The following is a 15,300-nucleotide window of genomic DNA, read 5'->3' on the forward strand; positions in this document are numbered from 1 at the left end:
CTTATTCATATTTGAGTGGGCTGATGGGACAAAGACTCAGTTCTCCTTTTCTCTTTTTAGTTCATAACTTTTTCTTAGGTGCTGGGGTAGAACCCAGGGCCTCGTGCATGCAGACAAGTGCTCTACTGTTGAGCTACCTCCAGCTCCTAGACTCCTTTAAAATTTTCATGTCAACTCCTCGGGCTGGAGAGATGGCTCAGTGGCTAAGAGCACTTGTGTTTACAAAGGACCCGGCTTGGTTCCCAGTACTCACATAGGAGTTCACAATCATTTTTTTTGTGCCTCCTTTTGACATCCCTGGGCACCAGACATGTAAGTGACATACATGCATGCAGGCGTGACACTCATAGGCATTAAAAAAAAAAAAAACAAAAACCCTTAAACCTTTTTAAAAAAAAAAAAAACCCTTTGTAATCAATCCTAGCATTTTCTAGCATGGAGATTAGGTGCACATCATGATAATAGATGGACAAGCGAGAGGGTTCTGAGGAGTCCTCATTCTCAGAGGCTCAGGTCAGCACCAGTGAGAGACTCAAGTATTTACGGTGGAAATGGCATTCCCCATTCTAGTACTCGCCTGCCCATTGCAAAGTGAGCCATTTAACACTCCTTATGGAGCTCCTAAGCTGTCTCAGTGATTCACAAAGTCTGAGAAAATGCTCTATGGCAAGCAAAGTGTTAAGTGCTAATACTGATTACATTAGTACATTGTTATATTAGTACAGTCTGTTTGCTGTTGTGTTGTTTTGTTAGCATATATTAGCATAAGTTATCTTATCAAATGAAGGGTTTCATTGTTTCCATGTGTATGTGTGATGTATTTTATTATATTATCCATGTGTATGTGTGATGTATTTTATTATGTTATGCCTTCTGTGTGTTGTTTGTGTACATCTTCAGGTATAAATGCTATTTTTGAGGCCCATGTGTAAGACTGGGCCTGGTGACAGGCCTATAGTTGCCACTACTGAGGACGCCAAAGCTAGAAGGGTCAATAGTTCAAGGTTAGCTCTGAGCAAGATAAGAAGACCCTGTCTCAAAAAAAAAGGGGGGGGGGAGTGGGAGGCCTGGAGGGGAGTGGCTTAGTGTCCAGAACAGTTGCTGCTCTCCCGAGGCCCAGCGTTCAGGTCCCAGCACCAATGCATGCACCTCACAGCTTCCTGTAACCCCAGAGTGAGGATGCCATTTCCTGGTTTCTATAAGCACACACATACATGTACACATACTTACACAGACACACACTTACATAAAAGTAAAACAAATCAAGGCTGGAGAAATGGCTTGGCAGCTAAAAACATTTATTGTTCTTGAAGAGGACCCAGGTTTGGTTCCCAGCGCCTTCATGGTGGTGTGCAACCATCCTTAACTCCATTCCAGGAGATATGACTCCCTCTTCTGACCTCCTTGGGCACCAGGCATATACATGGTGCAGATTAGATAGATAGATAGATAGATAGATAGATGTACCAAAACACTCATAAAGTAAGTCTTTAAAACTTTAAAACAAGATAAAACAAAAGCCAAAGCCACCGTATGCATATATTTGTACCCATTTGAGGGTTAGTCAGTCCTTGGCTCACAACTGTACTCGTTTAAATTACTGTAATAGAGGCTGGAGCGATGGCGCAGGGGTTAAGAGCACTGACTGCTCTTCCAGAGGTCCTGAGTTCAATTTGCAGCAACCACATGGTGGCTCACAACCATCTATAATGGGATATGTTGCCCTCTTCTGGTGTGTCTGAAGACAGCTACAGTATGCTCATACATAAAATAAATTACTGTAATAACAGAGCTGTGTCCATTGCACCAGTTTCTTTATTTGCTGCCTAATTGTTAGTCATCTGCTCTGCACTGTATGATTTCCATGAGGTACGAGTTACCATCTCACTGAAATAGGCTAGTAAGTTTTCTGAGTCTTGGATGAATGGTAACAGGAAGTAATGTGATGTCAAGGATTGTTTGCAAAGTAGGCTGAAGTCAGCAGAAATCGGGCTAATTTAAAAAGACAGACTGGTGCTGGTCCAGTGGCTTGATGGGTGCTCGCTGCCAAGCGGGACAACTGAGTTCATTCCTGAGTCACACATGGTAGAAGGAGCTCCGCCTTCCCCTGCAGGTTGTCTTCTAGCCTCCATAGGCACACTGCAGCCCGCATGTAACTAATATTCATCACACATGTGATAAACAGGCATCACATATATAATAAACAAACAAACACATCAAGGTAACACCACCAGGCCGGAGCCAGGCGTGATGACACACACCAGCAACCACAGTGCTGAGGCTGCGGGGTGGGGATGGGGGGGCAGGAAGAACACAAGTTCTAGGCTAGCCTGGGCTACATAAGAAACAAACAACCAGACAAGGCCAGACTAACTCAGTGCTCATTCCCAAGGGAGGTCTGGCAGGGAGCATTGCTCTGTTTGATGCATAAGACTTGAATTTCTCCTTTTGCTTGTCAGCTTTGAGAAAAGAATCATATTTTAGGATAGTGGACATTACCACTCTGACTCCCCAAATTTGGGTTATCAAAACCATACCAAATTTCTCCTCAGCCCTCAGCATGGAGAAGCTAACACTGTACATTGTGACCTTCAGTCCTGATAGCCAGGATTCGCTCTTACTAATAGAGGCCTTTCTCCACCAGGGATGGATGAATGAGATTTACAACTATGATCCAGAAACTTACCACGCGACTTTGACGCACTCAGTCTTTGTCCGGCTCGAGGGTGGAACCTTAAGACTTTCAAAGCCCAACAAAAACATATCCAGGAGGGCAAGCTACAATGAGACAAAGCCAGAGGTCACCTATATCAGCCAGAAAATCTATGACCTCTCAGACAGCAAGGTAAGTCTGGGACATTTTGGAAGCAGAGCCTGATGACTGGAAAGCATTTGGAGTCTTGATTGCTGACTGCACCCCACCCCACCCCACCCCACCCATGGTGCAGCTTAAGGAGCCCTAGGCCTTAGGGCAGCATCTCTCCAGGACACAACCACAAGGCAACTTTCGAAATGCAGGTTGTGGAGCAGCAACTTTGAGTGGGGCCCGAGAGCCTGGATTTCTTCCCCCCCCCCCCACTTCCCCAAAGACAGACTTTCCCTGTGTAGCCCTGGCTGTCCTAGAACTCACTCTAAAGACCAGGCCAGCCTTACATTCACAGAGACCTGCCTGCCTCTGCCTCCTGAGTGATGAGAGCTAAACTGTGCACCAAGGTGAGCTCTGTGCTGCAGCCCCGTGGACCACACTCCAGGAGCTTGGGTTCTTTCTTGGCACTCAGAATCTCGCCTTTAAAAGCTTGTACATCCACAGAGCCAGTTCCATCCCCAGCACCAACGCCAGGTGTGCTGGCATTCATCTGTAATCTCAGGAGGCCAAAGCAAGAGGAGCACCGTGGTTTTTAGGCCAGCCTGGGCTACATAGTAAGAACTGTTTCAACCTGCCCCTTCCACGCGTACCCTGCCCTCCCCCCCAAAAAGAAAGAAAGAAAACTGGATTTTCAGTGTAAATGCTATGTATATGTTGCCAAGTATTGATAAAGCTATGTAAAATATAAAAAGTGTGCACATGCCAGCACATTTTGATAAAGCGTCATTTGTATTTTTGTGGAAATATAAATTGTTATTCCGCAGAGATGGTGTCTTGGGTAGGGTTTTACTGCTGTGAGCAGACACCATGACCACAGAAACTTTTTTTTTTTAAGAATTTACAATACTTTTTTAAAGATTTATTTATTTATTTTATGTATGTGAGTACACTGTAGCTGTCTTCAGACACTCCAGAAGAGGACATTGGCACAGCAACTCTTATAAGGACAATATTTAATTGGGGCTGGCTGACAGGTTCAGAGGTTCGATCCATTTTCATCAAGGCGGGAGCATGGCAGCATCCAGGCAGGCATGGTGCAGGAGCTGAGAGTTATAGTTCATCTGAAGGCTGCTAACAGAATACTGACTTCCAAGCAGCTAGGATGAGGGTCTTAAAGCCCACGCCCACAGTGACACACCTACTCTAATGGGGCCACACTTTCTAATAGTGCCACTCTCTGGGCTGAGCATAGACAAACGATGACACATGGTGCCTGTTCTCGTAGCTCTTGTGAGGGGTCTTTCAATCTCTTCACAGTGATGGCAGCCTGTAGATTCGTCCTTGAGGTGACACAGTGATGGCAGCATGTAGATTCGTCCTTGAGGTGACACAGTGATGGCAGCCTGTAGATTCGTCCTTGAGTTGATTCCAGCACTGACCTGCACTTTGTGTCTAGACTGAGAGATGCCTGGTCCCCAGCTTAAACTTCACCTAGGGTTGTTATCCAAGCCTATTTGATGATAACTACTTAACTAACCACCACTCTGTCCCTGCCGCCTGAGAGTGAAGCATAGCCATAGCTCATGCACACTTAGGAATTTTGATTAATAACAAGTCATCTCTGAAATGTATTCCATGTTCTACAGTCAGATTATAGACAGATGGTTAGAGTTATTTAACTTAAACCATTTCAGTCGAGGCCGCGCAAGACAGGCTGACCTTTCTCATACAGGTGACATTGATGCACAAGGTAGACGCTCTTTAGTATGTAAATCGTCATCTGCCTCTCTCCGTAGATTTACCTTGTACCTAAAAGCTTGGCTCGAAAGCGAATCTGGAATAAGAAGTACCCCATTTGCATTGAACTTGGTCGGCAAGATGACTTTATGTCTAAGGCTCAGACTGATAAGGAAGCTACTGAGGAGAAGCCGCCTCCTGAGAAAGAGCTGCCGAGCGAAGACCTCAAGAAGCCACCCCAGCCTCAAGAGGGGACGAAGTCTAGCCAGCGAGACCCGATACTGTACCTGTTTGGGAGAACCGGCCGCGAGAAAGAGGAGTGGTTCCGGCGGTTCATCCTGGCCTCGAGGCTGAAGTCAGAGCTCAGGAAGCCGGCGGGTGTTTCTGGAAGTAAATCAGGTAATAGCATTTGTGCTAAGTGTGTACCTGTTTAAAGGACTTGTGGGAGGATTAAGAGAGTGGCTGCCAGGCAGGCAGACAGGAAGCCGGCCTTTAGCGCATTATTCTCTGCAACCTCAAATGTGTGGACTTTTTACAGTAACCACCCACCCCCATTCTTTCTAAGTCATTTTTCCAGTGATAGTCCATTTTCAGGTATATGTGGTGAGCTTGTGGTGACGCCCTGGGACTCTCTCTTCTTGGCATTCTCATAAAAGCAGCTCCAGGTAGTCTGAAGATAGTGGTCAGAGCATCGCGTGGTGGGGGTGGCACGTACCTTTAATCTCAGGGTAGTGGCAGTGGCAGGCAGATCTCTGTGAGTTTGCAGTCAGCCTGGTGTACGCACCTGAGTGCTGGCATTAGAGGCATGTGCTACCATGCCCAGCTCTATCTGGTTGTTTTTAATGGCTTGCACAACTAAGTCAGTGGTAAGAGCTGGGACTGTGGGAGGCCTTGGTACCTACTTCACACTGAAATCAAGCAAGCCTCCACTCTCACACTCATAGCAATACCTTGGTTAGCTGGGGCTGCTCCTTTTTTTCTCTACATTATGAGTAGAGATGGAACTTAGTACAGTAAGGAAGGCTGTACTGTATTTCAAAGCGGCCTGAACGACAAGGCCCAGCTGTCATCAGCTGTGAAGGTGACATTGGTGACGAATCTCCAGGACCAGGCACCTCTGTAAGCTCCGCATGAGAGAAGTCTTGCTGGTCGACTCAAGCCTGCCATCTCCCTCAGGGATGCTGCCGCCTAGAGACATAACAACACAGGTTTCTCCAGCAACTCCCTGTGCAGGTTCTGGCTCTCCAGGAGGCCAAGCTAAGGGTGGAGATTCCAAATCTCTAGCGCTCAGTTTCTGTCTGCAGTCAGAAGTGGCTGCAGAACCTGGTGAGAGCGGGGAAGCCAGGAGCGCCCGGCACAATTCCAGAGCTACAGAGTGGAGAGAGACAGTTCCTATGCTCTGTCCCACCCTAAGCTGGGAAGCTGCCCCACGGGCAGGGAACAGCAGCCAGGCCACAGTCAGGTTCTCACCCCTGTCCTTGAACTGGGGGGGAGGTGCTCTTGGCTCTCTTTAAATTGTTGTTTATTTATTAATTAAAATCTGGAGTTTATTTGGATTGTACTGCATTTTCTAAGTTCTTCTATTAAAAAAAGGGGGTGTGGCTATACATTGTCCTGACATTTAAAGATAATGTTAAACCTTGAAGTGGTTTGAGAATGATGAAGGATTATAAAAAGTTTGAATTCTAGGTAAAACCTCGGGTAGTCAGTCCTAGAAATAACCTAGGTAAACCACTAAGTTAAAGTAGCTTTCCCAAGTGTCTGTGCAACCAGGAGAGAGCTGCAGGTCAGACAGCTGGAAGCAAGCGACACCAGTGGCCAGGTTGGTTTTGACCTCTGTTCTTACCTTGTCTCGCAGTAAACCTGAGTGTCAGATACTTCCATGCTTAAAACTCTATTGCAACAGGATAAACGGAATCTGGGTCACACTTAAGGTACTTGACTGTCAGGCTTCCGCCTTTCTCCACCCACACTTCCTGTCCCTCTGTGTGTCTTCTCTGGGGACTCCCCTGAATCTTGCTTCTTGATATTCTGTTCTCTAATCTGGATCATTCTTCTGCCAGCGCAAGGAAAATGGTAGCTAGCACAGGTGTTGGTGGTGGGATGTCAGCACAGGGTCAACAGCTCTTGGCGATGCTTGTTACAGTGACTGGGAGTTACCTCCCCGTGTGTCTTACTTCAGGGGCAAGGATTCAGCTTGTTCCCCTGGGTAGCATGGAGCAGGTCCATAGAAGATGTCTTATGACTGCTTCACTGTGAGGTGGCGTCTTTGCAGTGCCCCGGGCTGTTCATGAACAGTTCGTTGTCTTCCTTCCCACTCTCCCTTTACCTGTAAGCATTCATAGCTCCACTCTGACTGTTGCGTACACTGGCGCCGTGTTTTATGTTTTCCTAAAAGATCAATGGGAGCAAAGAAAAATACTGCACTAACCCCATTCCAGAATTACCTTGGAGAACAATAAAAAACATTCTAAAAGTCACCTATTGTTAGAGCAGAAGATATTTTTCAGGGTGAGGTTTTTTAATCACTTGTTAGCATTTTAGCTGTTTTTCCTGTTTAACCATGGGCATTTAGTTTATCCCTGCTTGTTTTATCGTTTGCATTAATAGCTATCGTTTCTTACCCAGGGCTTCTGCCCTCACACAGCAGGCACAGCAGTCCCTCGGGGCACCTGAGCCACAGCCGCAGCAGCAGCAAAGGCAGCATGGAGGAAATGATGTCCCAGCCAAAGCAGAAGGAACTGGTGGGCTGCGTGCGACAGAAGATGCTCCTAGACTACAGCGTGTACATGGGCAGGTGTGTGCCCCAGGACAACCGAAGCCCCCACAGGAGCCCCGTGCAGAGTGCAGAGAGCAGCCCCACAGCTGCGAAGAAGGTAAAGCTGCCGGCCCGGGGCCTCTCTGCTCTTCTTACATTCACCTTCGTGTGTGAGGGATGCATGCAGGCCCTCCCTGTTTCAGGCTATGAAGACATGGCGATGAGCTAGGCACCAAAAGGCATGTGTTATCTCGGAATTCATGTTCAGGGGCCTGGCACAAAGCTGGCATTGGGTGGCAGGAAGACTTGAAGCTGGGTAAAGGCAAATGAGGAAGGCTCCTACTGTGTGTGTTGTCCAGGTCTCCTGGAGGAGGTAATTGATGAGCTGCAGTGATACATGGTAGAACATTCTAGAAGGGCAGGCCCCACTGTCTACAAAGGTCCCACAGCAGGAATCAGTTGGGATACTCAAAGGTGAGCATAAGGAAGGATGACGAGAGAGGGAGGCAGCAGATGTGGAGGCTCAGTGAGGCCTCTTCAACAGACGTGTTCTGAGGGGGCTGGCAGGTCATACAGAGTTTGAACAGGGAGAGCCATTGTTGGAAGGCTAAAGCATAAGTGACTGTAGAACGGCTGCAGGAAGGAAGAAGGAGTGGTTGGGAAGCGGTGGCGGTGGGCTGAGATTCGGGTGATAGCAGGTGATAGCCGGGAGAGGAACTGACTTTGCTGATGGACAGATGTGGGAGTGAGGACAGCTGTGCACCTGAGTAGGGGGCTGTAGGTAGGAAGGTCCCAGCCACTGGCTCAACACCTCAGCTGTCCTTGGCTTTGAAGATGTCCTTTGTCATGAGATCCAGTCCAAAGACCTCTAGTACAGGCCTCCACTGTGCCCCACCATTTTGAGATGTAGCCACGACCTGCACAGCCCCCAGCCTCTTCCCATGGAGAGTCAACCATGTTTGACCTCTTGCTCGGGCCAGATTTCTACCTCTTATGAGGACCATGTGGTGTCTTCCTCTCATGTCTTTGGCTGCCCGTGCTTTACCTGCTCTGTTGATTCTCCTCTGTGTGGAGGTGACCGATGACCTGACCCACGTGACCTTGTTAGCTTGGCGACCGACCGACCAAGCAACCGACCAACTGCATGTCTCTGGTGGAAGCAGACTTCCCTCTAGGCTAGGGCAGGTCTGTCAGCTCCTCAAGAAGTGCCCAGTTTGCCTGGATCTTCTCCTTCCTCCCCACATTCCCTTTATCCCGGGACATGAGTTGTCTGGTTCTCATCAGACCCAAGAGGATCTCAGAGGGCGAGCTGTGCACTATACAGAGTCTGATACAAATCCTTCTGAATGGCTTCCTCACATTCAAGAGGCTGAGGCAGGAGGATTGCCAGCCTGGGCTTTACAGTGAAATCCTGTCTTTAGAAGAACAAAAATCAGCCTGGGGGTGGTGGTGCATGCTTTCAATCCCAGCATTCAGGAGGCAGAGGCAGGGAGATCTCTGAGTTCAAGGCCAGCCTGGTCTACAGAGTGAGTTCCAGGACAGCTAAGGCTACACAGACAAACCTTATTCCAAAAAACCAAAATCAAATAAACACCAAAATCTATAGTGTCTGGAGGTTAATTTAATAACCACCATGCTCCAGGGAACCAGAGAGCTGGACTTGCATAGGCCTGTGTACATGCCATTGACCTTGACTGCATTTGAACAAAGTACATGAGTTCAGGACTCCTCAAATCTACTTGGCCTGCCTGGAGCATGCAGGGCCATATTCTGGCTCTCCGATGGTTTGGTAGTGGGGTGCAGGTATTTGTCATCCATCACACACAGCCCCCAAGGGGGTAAACGACAGTCACTACTTATTTTCCTCACATATTTGTAATTTCATCAGGGGTAGCAGATGAGGACTTGTGGCTGCTCTGTACAGGGTCACTTGGGGAGGCTGCACTTTAGGCTGGAGGATGATCCACTGCTGTGGTAGTTTGAATAGGTTTGGCCCTCACAGACTCATATGTTTGAAGGCTTAGCCCATGGGGAATAGCACTATTAAGAGGTGTGGCCTTTTTGGAGGAAGTGTGTCATTGTGGACACAGGCTTTGAAGTCTCATGTGCTCAAACTATGCTCAATGTGGCACACGGTCACCTGCTGCCTGGGGACCAAGATGTAGAACCATGTCTTCCTGTATGCTTCCACCATGATGATGATAGAACCTGTAAGCCAGCCCAGTTAGATGCTGTCCTGTATAAGAGTTGCTGTGATCATGGTGTCTCTTCACAGCAATGAAACCCTAACTAAGACATTTGCCAAGGGGAAGTGCCCTGTCTTGGAGGGCAGATAGATGCTGGTTGTTGAATGGAGTTGAGCCAGCACTGAAAGCTGGAGGCCTCAGGTCTTCCTTCAGGCAAGCATCCCTAGGGATAGGTAGAGTAGCAGGTGTACTGGTGCCCTCCATCAGAACAGTCAGGGAGCCTCCCACGTCTGCTCCAGCAGAAGGGCAAGGGCTTTGCCCTTCCCAAGGGGAAGTATGCTAGGTGGAAAGTGAGCTCTGCCACGATGCTCTGAGCGGCTCATCTGCAAGCCAGCAGCGCTGCTGCCGTGCTAACTTCTGATTAGTTTTGTGATGTGAGCAAATGGCCCCACCCTATGAACTGCTAGCACGGTTCCAAAAATCAGAAAACATTTGTTTTCCCAGTGTCTCTGCTGCCCTCACCCACGTCCAGACCAGCAAGCCCTGAGCCTGGGGTGCGCTGCATCATGTGCTCTTCTGTTGCACTCGGAGTTTCGAGTATGCTGTGGATGTTCTTTGAGCATTGCTGGTCCATTCACAAATACTTTCTGGAAATTACTCCATGTTCATAGAATTCACTCTCATCTTTTTAAACAGATGCAGAGACTTTGATGTGTAGATAGGTGTTCTATAGTTTTAAGATTTCCCCAATACTTTGCAATTCCTGGAGGTGCCAGGATGAATCTCGTGTGAGCGTGTTTTCGTGTTGTTGGGGTGTCTTCAGTGCGGAAATCTTGGAAGCAGGATTACTAGGTCAGAAGGTGAATGCACATGTGCTTTGGCTAGAGACCGCCATGCTCTGTTCCTGGTAGTTGTTACACCAATGTGCACTCCTACCAGGAAGACCCGGCACTGCCTGTTTCTTTGACCTCACCTTTTGGGGATTGTCAGTGTTCATGCCTTGTGCCAAAGATAGGACATTTCCTAAAGTCCATATTACCTCAATGTGAGCCCAAAAGAGGGGCCTTAAAGGGGTCAGAGACACAGAAGAACTTTGACATTCCCTTAGCTTGTTCCATTATGTTTCAGACTTGGCCACCACCAATATGTTCACCCAGGTTCACAGGTCCCCTCTTTCATAGAAGGGGGCTTGGGACACTTTGTTCTCCTTACCCCCACTTCCTGCCATCTTGCCTTATCCCTTTTACAGACCATAATAGTGCAAGCATTTCTTCTGTCCCTGAGAGTAGGGCTCCTGAGTGTTCTGACCATGCCACACGTTCATCTCACACGTTCATCTCCCTTTAAGTTGTGTTCAGTGCTAGCTGAGGTGAATAGGCCAGTGTTAAGTCTCTGGTTCTCGGGCTTTGAACTAACATTAAAGATACCCAGCATCTAATTAGTGAACCCAGACTACCCCGCTGTGTGAAACAGTTCAAAACATTGCTGGCAGTTGTTCTTACCCATAATAATTAAAAACAAGATCAGAAGATTCAGCATAGAAACAACTTTGAAGCTATTAAACTATATTTGAATTATAAAATATCACCAGTTTCTAGATGTTTAATGTCCGATTTTAGGTGATTTTAGTCATAATTCAGAAAATTATTTTCAAATGTCTCCAAGTGGGATGATATTACTTCTGGTTTATGAGTGTGTCAGGAGGGGGCAACCTGCATATTGGCTGCACACGTGCTCCAGACTTGAGACCAGGAAGTTATGGGTTCTGCGTGCCCTGGAGGTGGCAGATGGGAGAGAAGCCTGCCAGGGCAGCAGCGTGTGCCCATCCTCCAGGCGCGAGGCTGTGGCCCTCAGGGTGTGTGGGTATTTCCCTTCCTTTTTATGGGAGGACTGAGGGAATGTAAGACTGTAGGATGCTCTGGGGTGGAGCCCTGTTGTCACTGTCACTCGGGGTTGTGGGTTCTATTTTTGACCTAGTATCTGTGAGCTGGATTACAGGACAGGGCCATCTGTGTTCCAGGGCACACAGATGTGTTCATAAGAATGATATGAACAAGAATCAGTTAGAAATCAGGAACTCTGAGGCTGGCAGAGGTCCCCAAGGCTGCCCTATTTCCTCTTCAAACTGTAAACTGGAAATGGGTGTGTGGGGGGGGGAGTGAAGCTTATAAGTAAAAAAAAAAAAAAAGAAGCAATATGTCCAATTTAAAAATAAAACTGTAAAGGACACAGGAATGCCGAGCGAGACGAATCAGTGAGGGAAGATGACTCTTCATTTAAACCTTCTACATGTCTGTGGTGAGTGCATTCCATTCCTGTGTGTGCACTCGGGGGCATGCCCCTGTGCCCATGCTGGGGAAGTGGGAGGGTGACTTAAAAGAGGTAGTTCTCTTTTTGCACTGTGTAGGTCCTGGGGATTAAGCTCAGGTGACACACACCTTTAATCCCAGCATTATGGAGGCAGAGGCAGGTAGATCTTTGTGAGTTCGAGGCTATCCTGGTCTACATAGTGTACTCCAAGACAAGCAAACCAAGTACTCACTGGGCTTGGTGGCAAGTACCTTTACCCACTGAGTCATCTCCCTGGCCTAAGAATAGTCTTTAATAAATGATGTGGGAACAGCTAGCTATCCATGCAGAGGAAAGATGCTGAGCCTGAGCCTCATGCTCCGTGCAGAATTAGCTCGTGTGCTCACAGACCTCAAGGTAAACACTAAGCTATACAGCACATAACAGAAGTCACTCTTAGACTGAGTTAGGGGAAACCTCCTGAGCAGGGCATGGGGTGCACACAGGAAACTGAGAGAATATGAGTTCAAGCCTGCCCAACAGAATATGAGGAAGCAAACAGAGAAAACTGAAAACTCCTACAAAGACAACAGAAGCAACATCCAAAGGAAAGTAAACTGGGCCCACCTAATTCAAGCCATGGTGCCATAAAAAGTGCCATGAAGAACGTTGAGAGCGGGCAAGCCAGATGGCATAGGTAGAGGGGCCTGCTACCAAGCCTGATGACCCGAGTTCAGTCCCAGAACCCATCTGGTGGAGAAAACCCACTCCCACACACTAAATAAAAATAAACAAAATATGATAAAAGCAAATTTTCAGGTTTAAAAAAAAAAACAGGAGATGGTTCAGTGGTCAAGAGCACACACTGCTCTTCCAGAGAACCTGGGTTTGATTCCCAGCACCCACATGGTACCTCACAACTGCCTGTAACTCCAGCTTCAAGAGGATCTGACATTCTCTTCTGGTCTCCCTAGGCACTCCACACATGGGCCACACACTTACACAGACACACATAGATGCAAAAAATGAAAATAATAAAAATAAATCTTTAGGACTGGCGAGATGGCTCAGTGGTTAAGAACACCGATTGCCCTTCCGAAGGTCCTGAGTTCAAATCCGAACAACCACATGTTGGCTCACAACTATCTGTAATGAGTTCTGACTCCCTCTTCTGGTGCGTCTGAAGACAGCTACAGTGTACTTATTTAATTAATAATAAATAAAATCTCTGGGCTGGAGCCAGCAGAGACTGAGCGAGTGGGGTTGACTGAAGCAAGCAGATGTCTTAAAATTAAAAAATCCCAACAACCACATGAAGGCTCACAACCATCTGTACAGCTATAGTATACTCACATAATAAATAAATAAATAAATAAATAAATAAATAAATAAATAAATAAATCTTTTTTTAAAAAAATCTTTAAAAAATACTCCACAGAGTAGGAGAAAACATTTGCAAATTATTTCTCTTATATTGGTCTAATACTCAAACTATATAAAGGAATGTTATGACTCAATAGTGAGGATATAAATAGTTGAATTAGGAAATACGTAAATGCGAAGGGAGATTACCCAGTCAGTAAATGTCAGCTTTACGAGGATCTGGGTTCGGATTCCCCAGCACCCATGCAGAGTCAGGCATGCTGATGTTCATCTGAAATTCCCAAGCTAGGCAGGCAGAGCGAGGGAGATCCCTGCAGCCCAGTGGCCAGACAGCTTAGTTTAGTTAATATGGTCAGGGTCTGTGAGACCCTGTCAAGAAGATGGTCTGAGATAGAGAGCTGAGCAGTTACAAGTGCACACTGCTTTTGCACCCGTATCAGGCGGATCACACTGGTCTAAGTGCTAGCTCTGGGGATCTCGTGCACTTCTTAGGCTTTGGTCAGTGACTGCACGCGTGTACTTACCCACCCCACCCCCTCACCATAAGACATAAAACTTTATAAACTGATAATCTCTCTGGCTCATACGTACACCACATTCGCACACACACTAGGGGAAAAGGCAAGTGTGACGGGGACTGGAGTGACAATTCAGTGGGTAAGGGCTTGCTGGCATGGTGACATGCATTTAGCTCCCAGATAAGAGAGCCAGGTGTGATGGTGCGTGCTTGTGATCCCAGCACTGAGGAGACGGAGACGGGTGGATTCTGAGCTCCCTGACTAGCCAGTCTGGCCTATGCGCTGTGCCTCAAGTCCTAGTGAGAGACCCTGTCTCAAAAAACAGGGTGGGCAGCCTTTAAACACACACACGCACGCACACACAGTTTTAAAAAATAGCAAAAATCTTGTTCCAGAACAGCCAGGACTATTACACAAAGTAGCCCTATCTGGAGGATGGGTGGGGAATCTTGAAAGTATTGCTGCAGGTCAGGCATGGCGCCACAGCCTGTAATCCTAGCACTTAGAAGATGGAAGCAAGAGAATCATAAGTCAAGGAATCCAAGGCTAGCCCAATCTACAGGAGACTATCTTATAAAACCAGTTTGCGGGGAGGTGGAAGGGAACCAGACACAGTCTTACTATGTGGCCGGGGCTGACCTGGAACTTACTATAAAGACTAGGCTGGCTTCTAACTCACAAATTCGGAGATTAAAGGCATGTGCTTTTTTTTTTTTAATATTTTTTAAAGATTTATTTATTTATTATATGTAAGTATACTGTAGCTGTCTTCAGACACTCCAGAAGAAGGTGTCAGATCTCGTTATGGATGGTTGTGAGCCACTATATGGTGGCTGGGATTTGAACTCAGGACCTTTGGAAGAGCAGTCGGTGCTCTTAATCGCTGAGCCATCTCTCCAGCCCCCGGCACATGCTTTTATTATTATTTCTTAATTATTGGTACACAGGAAAAAGACTGAAACTGGGCTGGCAGTGGGAGTCTATAGTCCTAGTTCTCAAGAGCCTGAGGCGGGGTTGCCAGTTTGAAGTCATCTGTGGCTATAATACAGTGGGACCATGTCTTTAAAGGGCTTAAAGAAAATACAGTGAAGATGATTCTGTTGTAGCTGAGAAGAGAGAACGTGCATGCGTGTGCTCTGTAATGAATATGCATTGTTTTTCAAATCCGGGGAACCAGCACACAAGCGTGAAGAAAGTGTCCTGCTGTCTCTGCTCCTGAACCAGGCCACCACAGCTGCCACTTTGACACAGCAGTCATATGAGACCAAACTCAGGAGCATTTGTTTCAATCTCTCTTATAGCAGAAAGGCATCCCTGGCCTCCCACAGAATTGAGTCCGTCCATGCTACGTTGGAGATAAGCTCATTTTAAATACAGTCCTCCCCAGGAGCTAGATAGATAGACAGTGTCTGTGGATGGCCTTGCTTCAGCTCCGGAACATTGGCTTCCCCAAACACTGCCTTTGGAAGCAGGCTTGGGAGGCTACCCTTCCTCCCCGGTGGATGGAGGAGGCGGCACAATGAATATTCTCCGCACATTTATTCTTCAGCTTTAAATTTTGATGACAGTCATTGGAAATGCATCCTAGCAGCCTTGTGGAGGCCAGGTTCTGTTCATAAACCC

At 47.2% G+C, this 15,300-nt stretch overlaps 1 protein-coding gene across 6 annotated transcripts in view; it reads left to right on the forward strand.

Annotated features, from left to right (window-relative positions):
- Tex2 (testis expressed 2) overlaps positions 1-15,300 on the forward strand; it is a 109,578-nt gene that overhangs the window by 62,919 nt on the left and 31,359 nt on the right. For all 6 annotated transcript variants that reach the window (XM_021176086.3, XM_029483456.2, XM_085829472.1 and 3 more), the window contains 3 exons: positions 2,645-2,845; positions 4,603-4,942; positions 7,172-7,419. In XM_021176086.3, coding sequence (XP_021031745.1) covers positions 2,645-2,845; positions 4,603-4,942; positions 7,172-7,419 — 789 coding nt within the window. The remainder of the gene's footprint in view (positions 1-2,644; positions 2,846-4,602; positions 4,943-7,171; positions 7,420-15,300) is intronic.

This window comes from Mus caroli, unplaced genomic scaffold, assembly GCF_978045245.1.
Source record: "Mus caroli unplaced genomic scaffold, Mus_caroli_1 scaffold_13, whole genome shotgun sequence".
Classification (NCBI taxonomy): domain Eukaryota; kingdom Metazoa; phylum Chordata; class Mammalia; order Rodentia; family Muridae; genus Mus; species Mus caroli.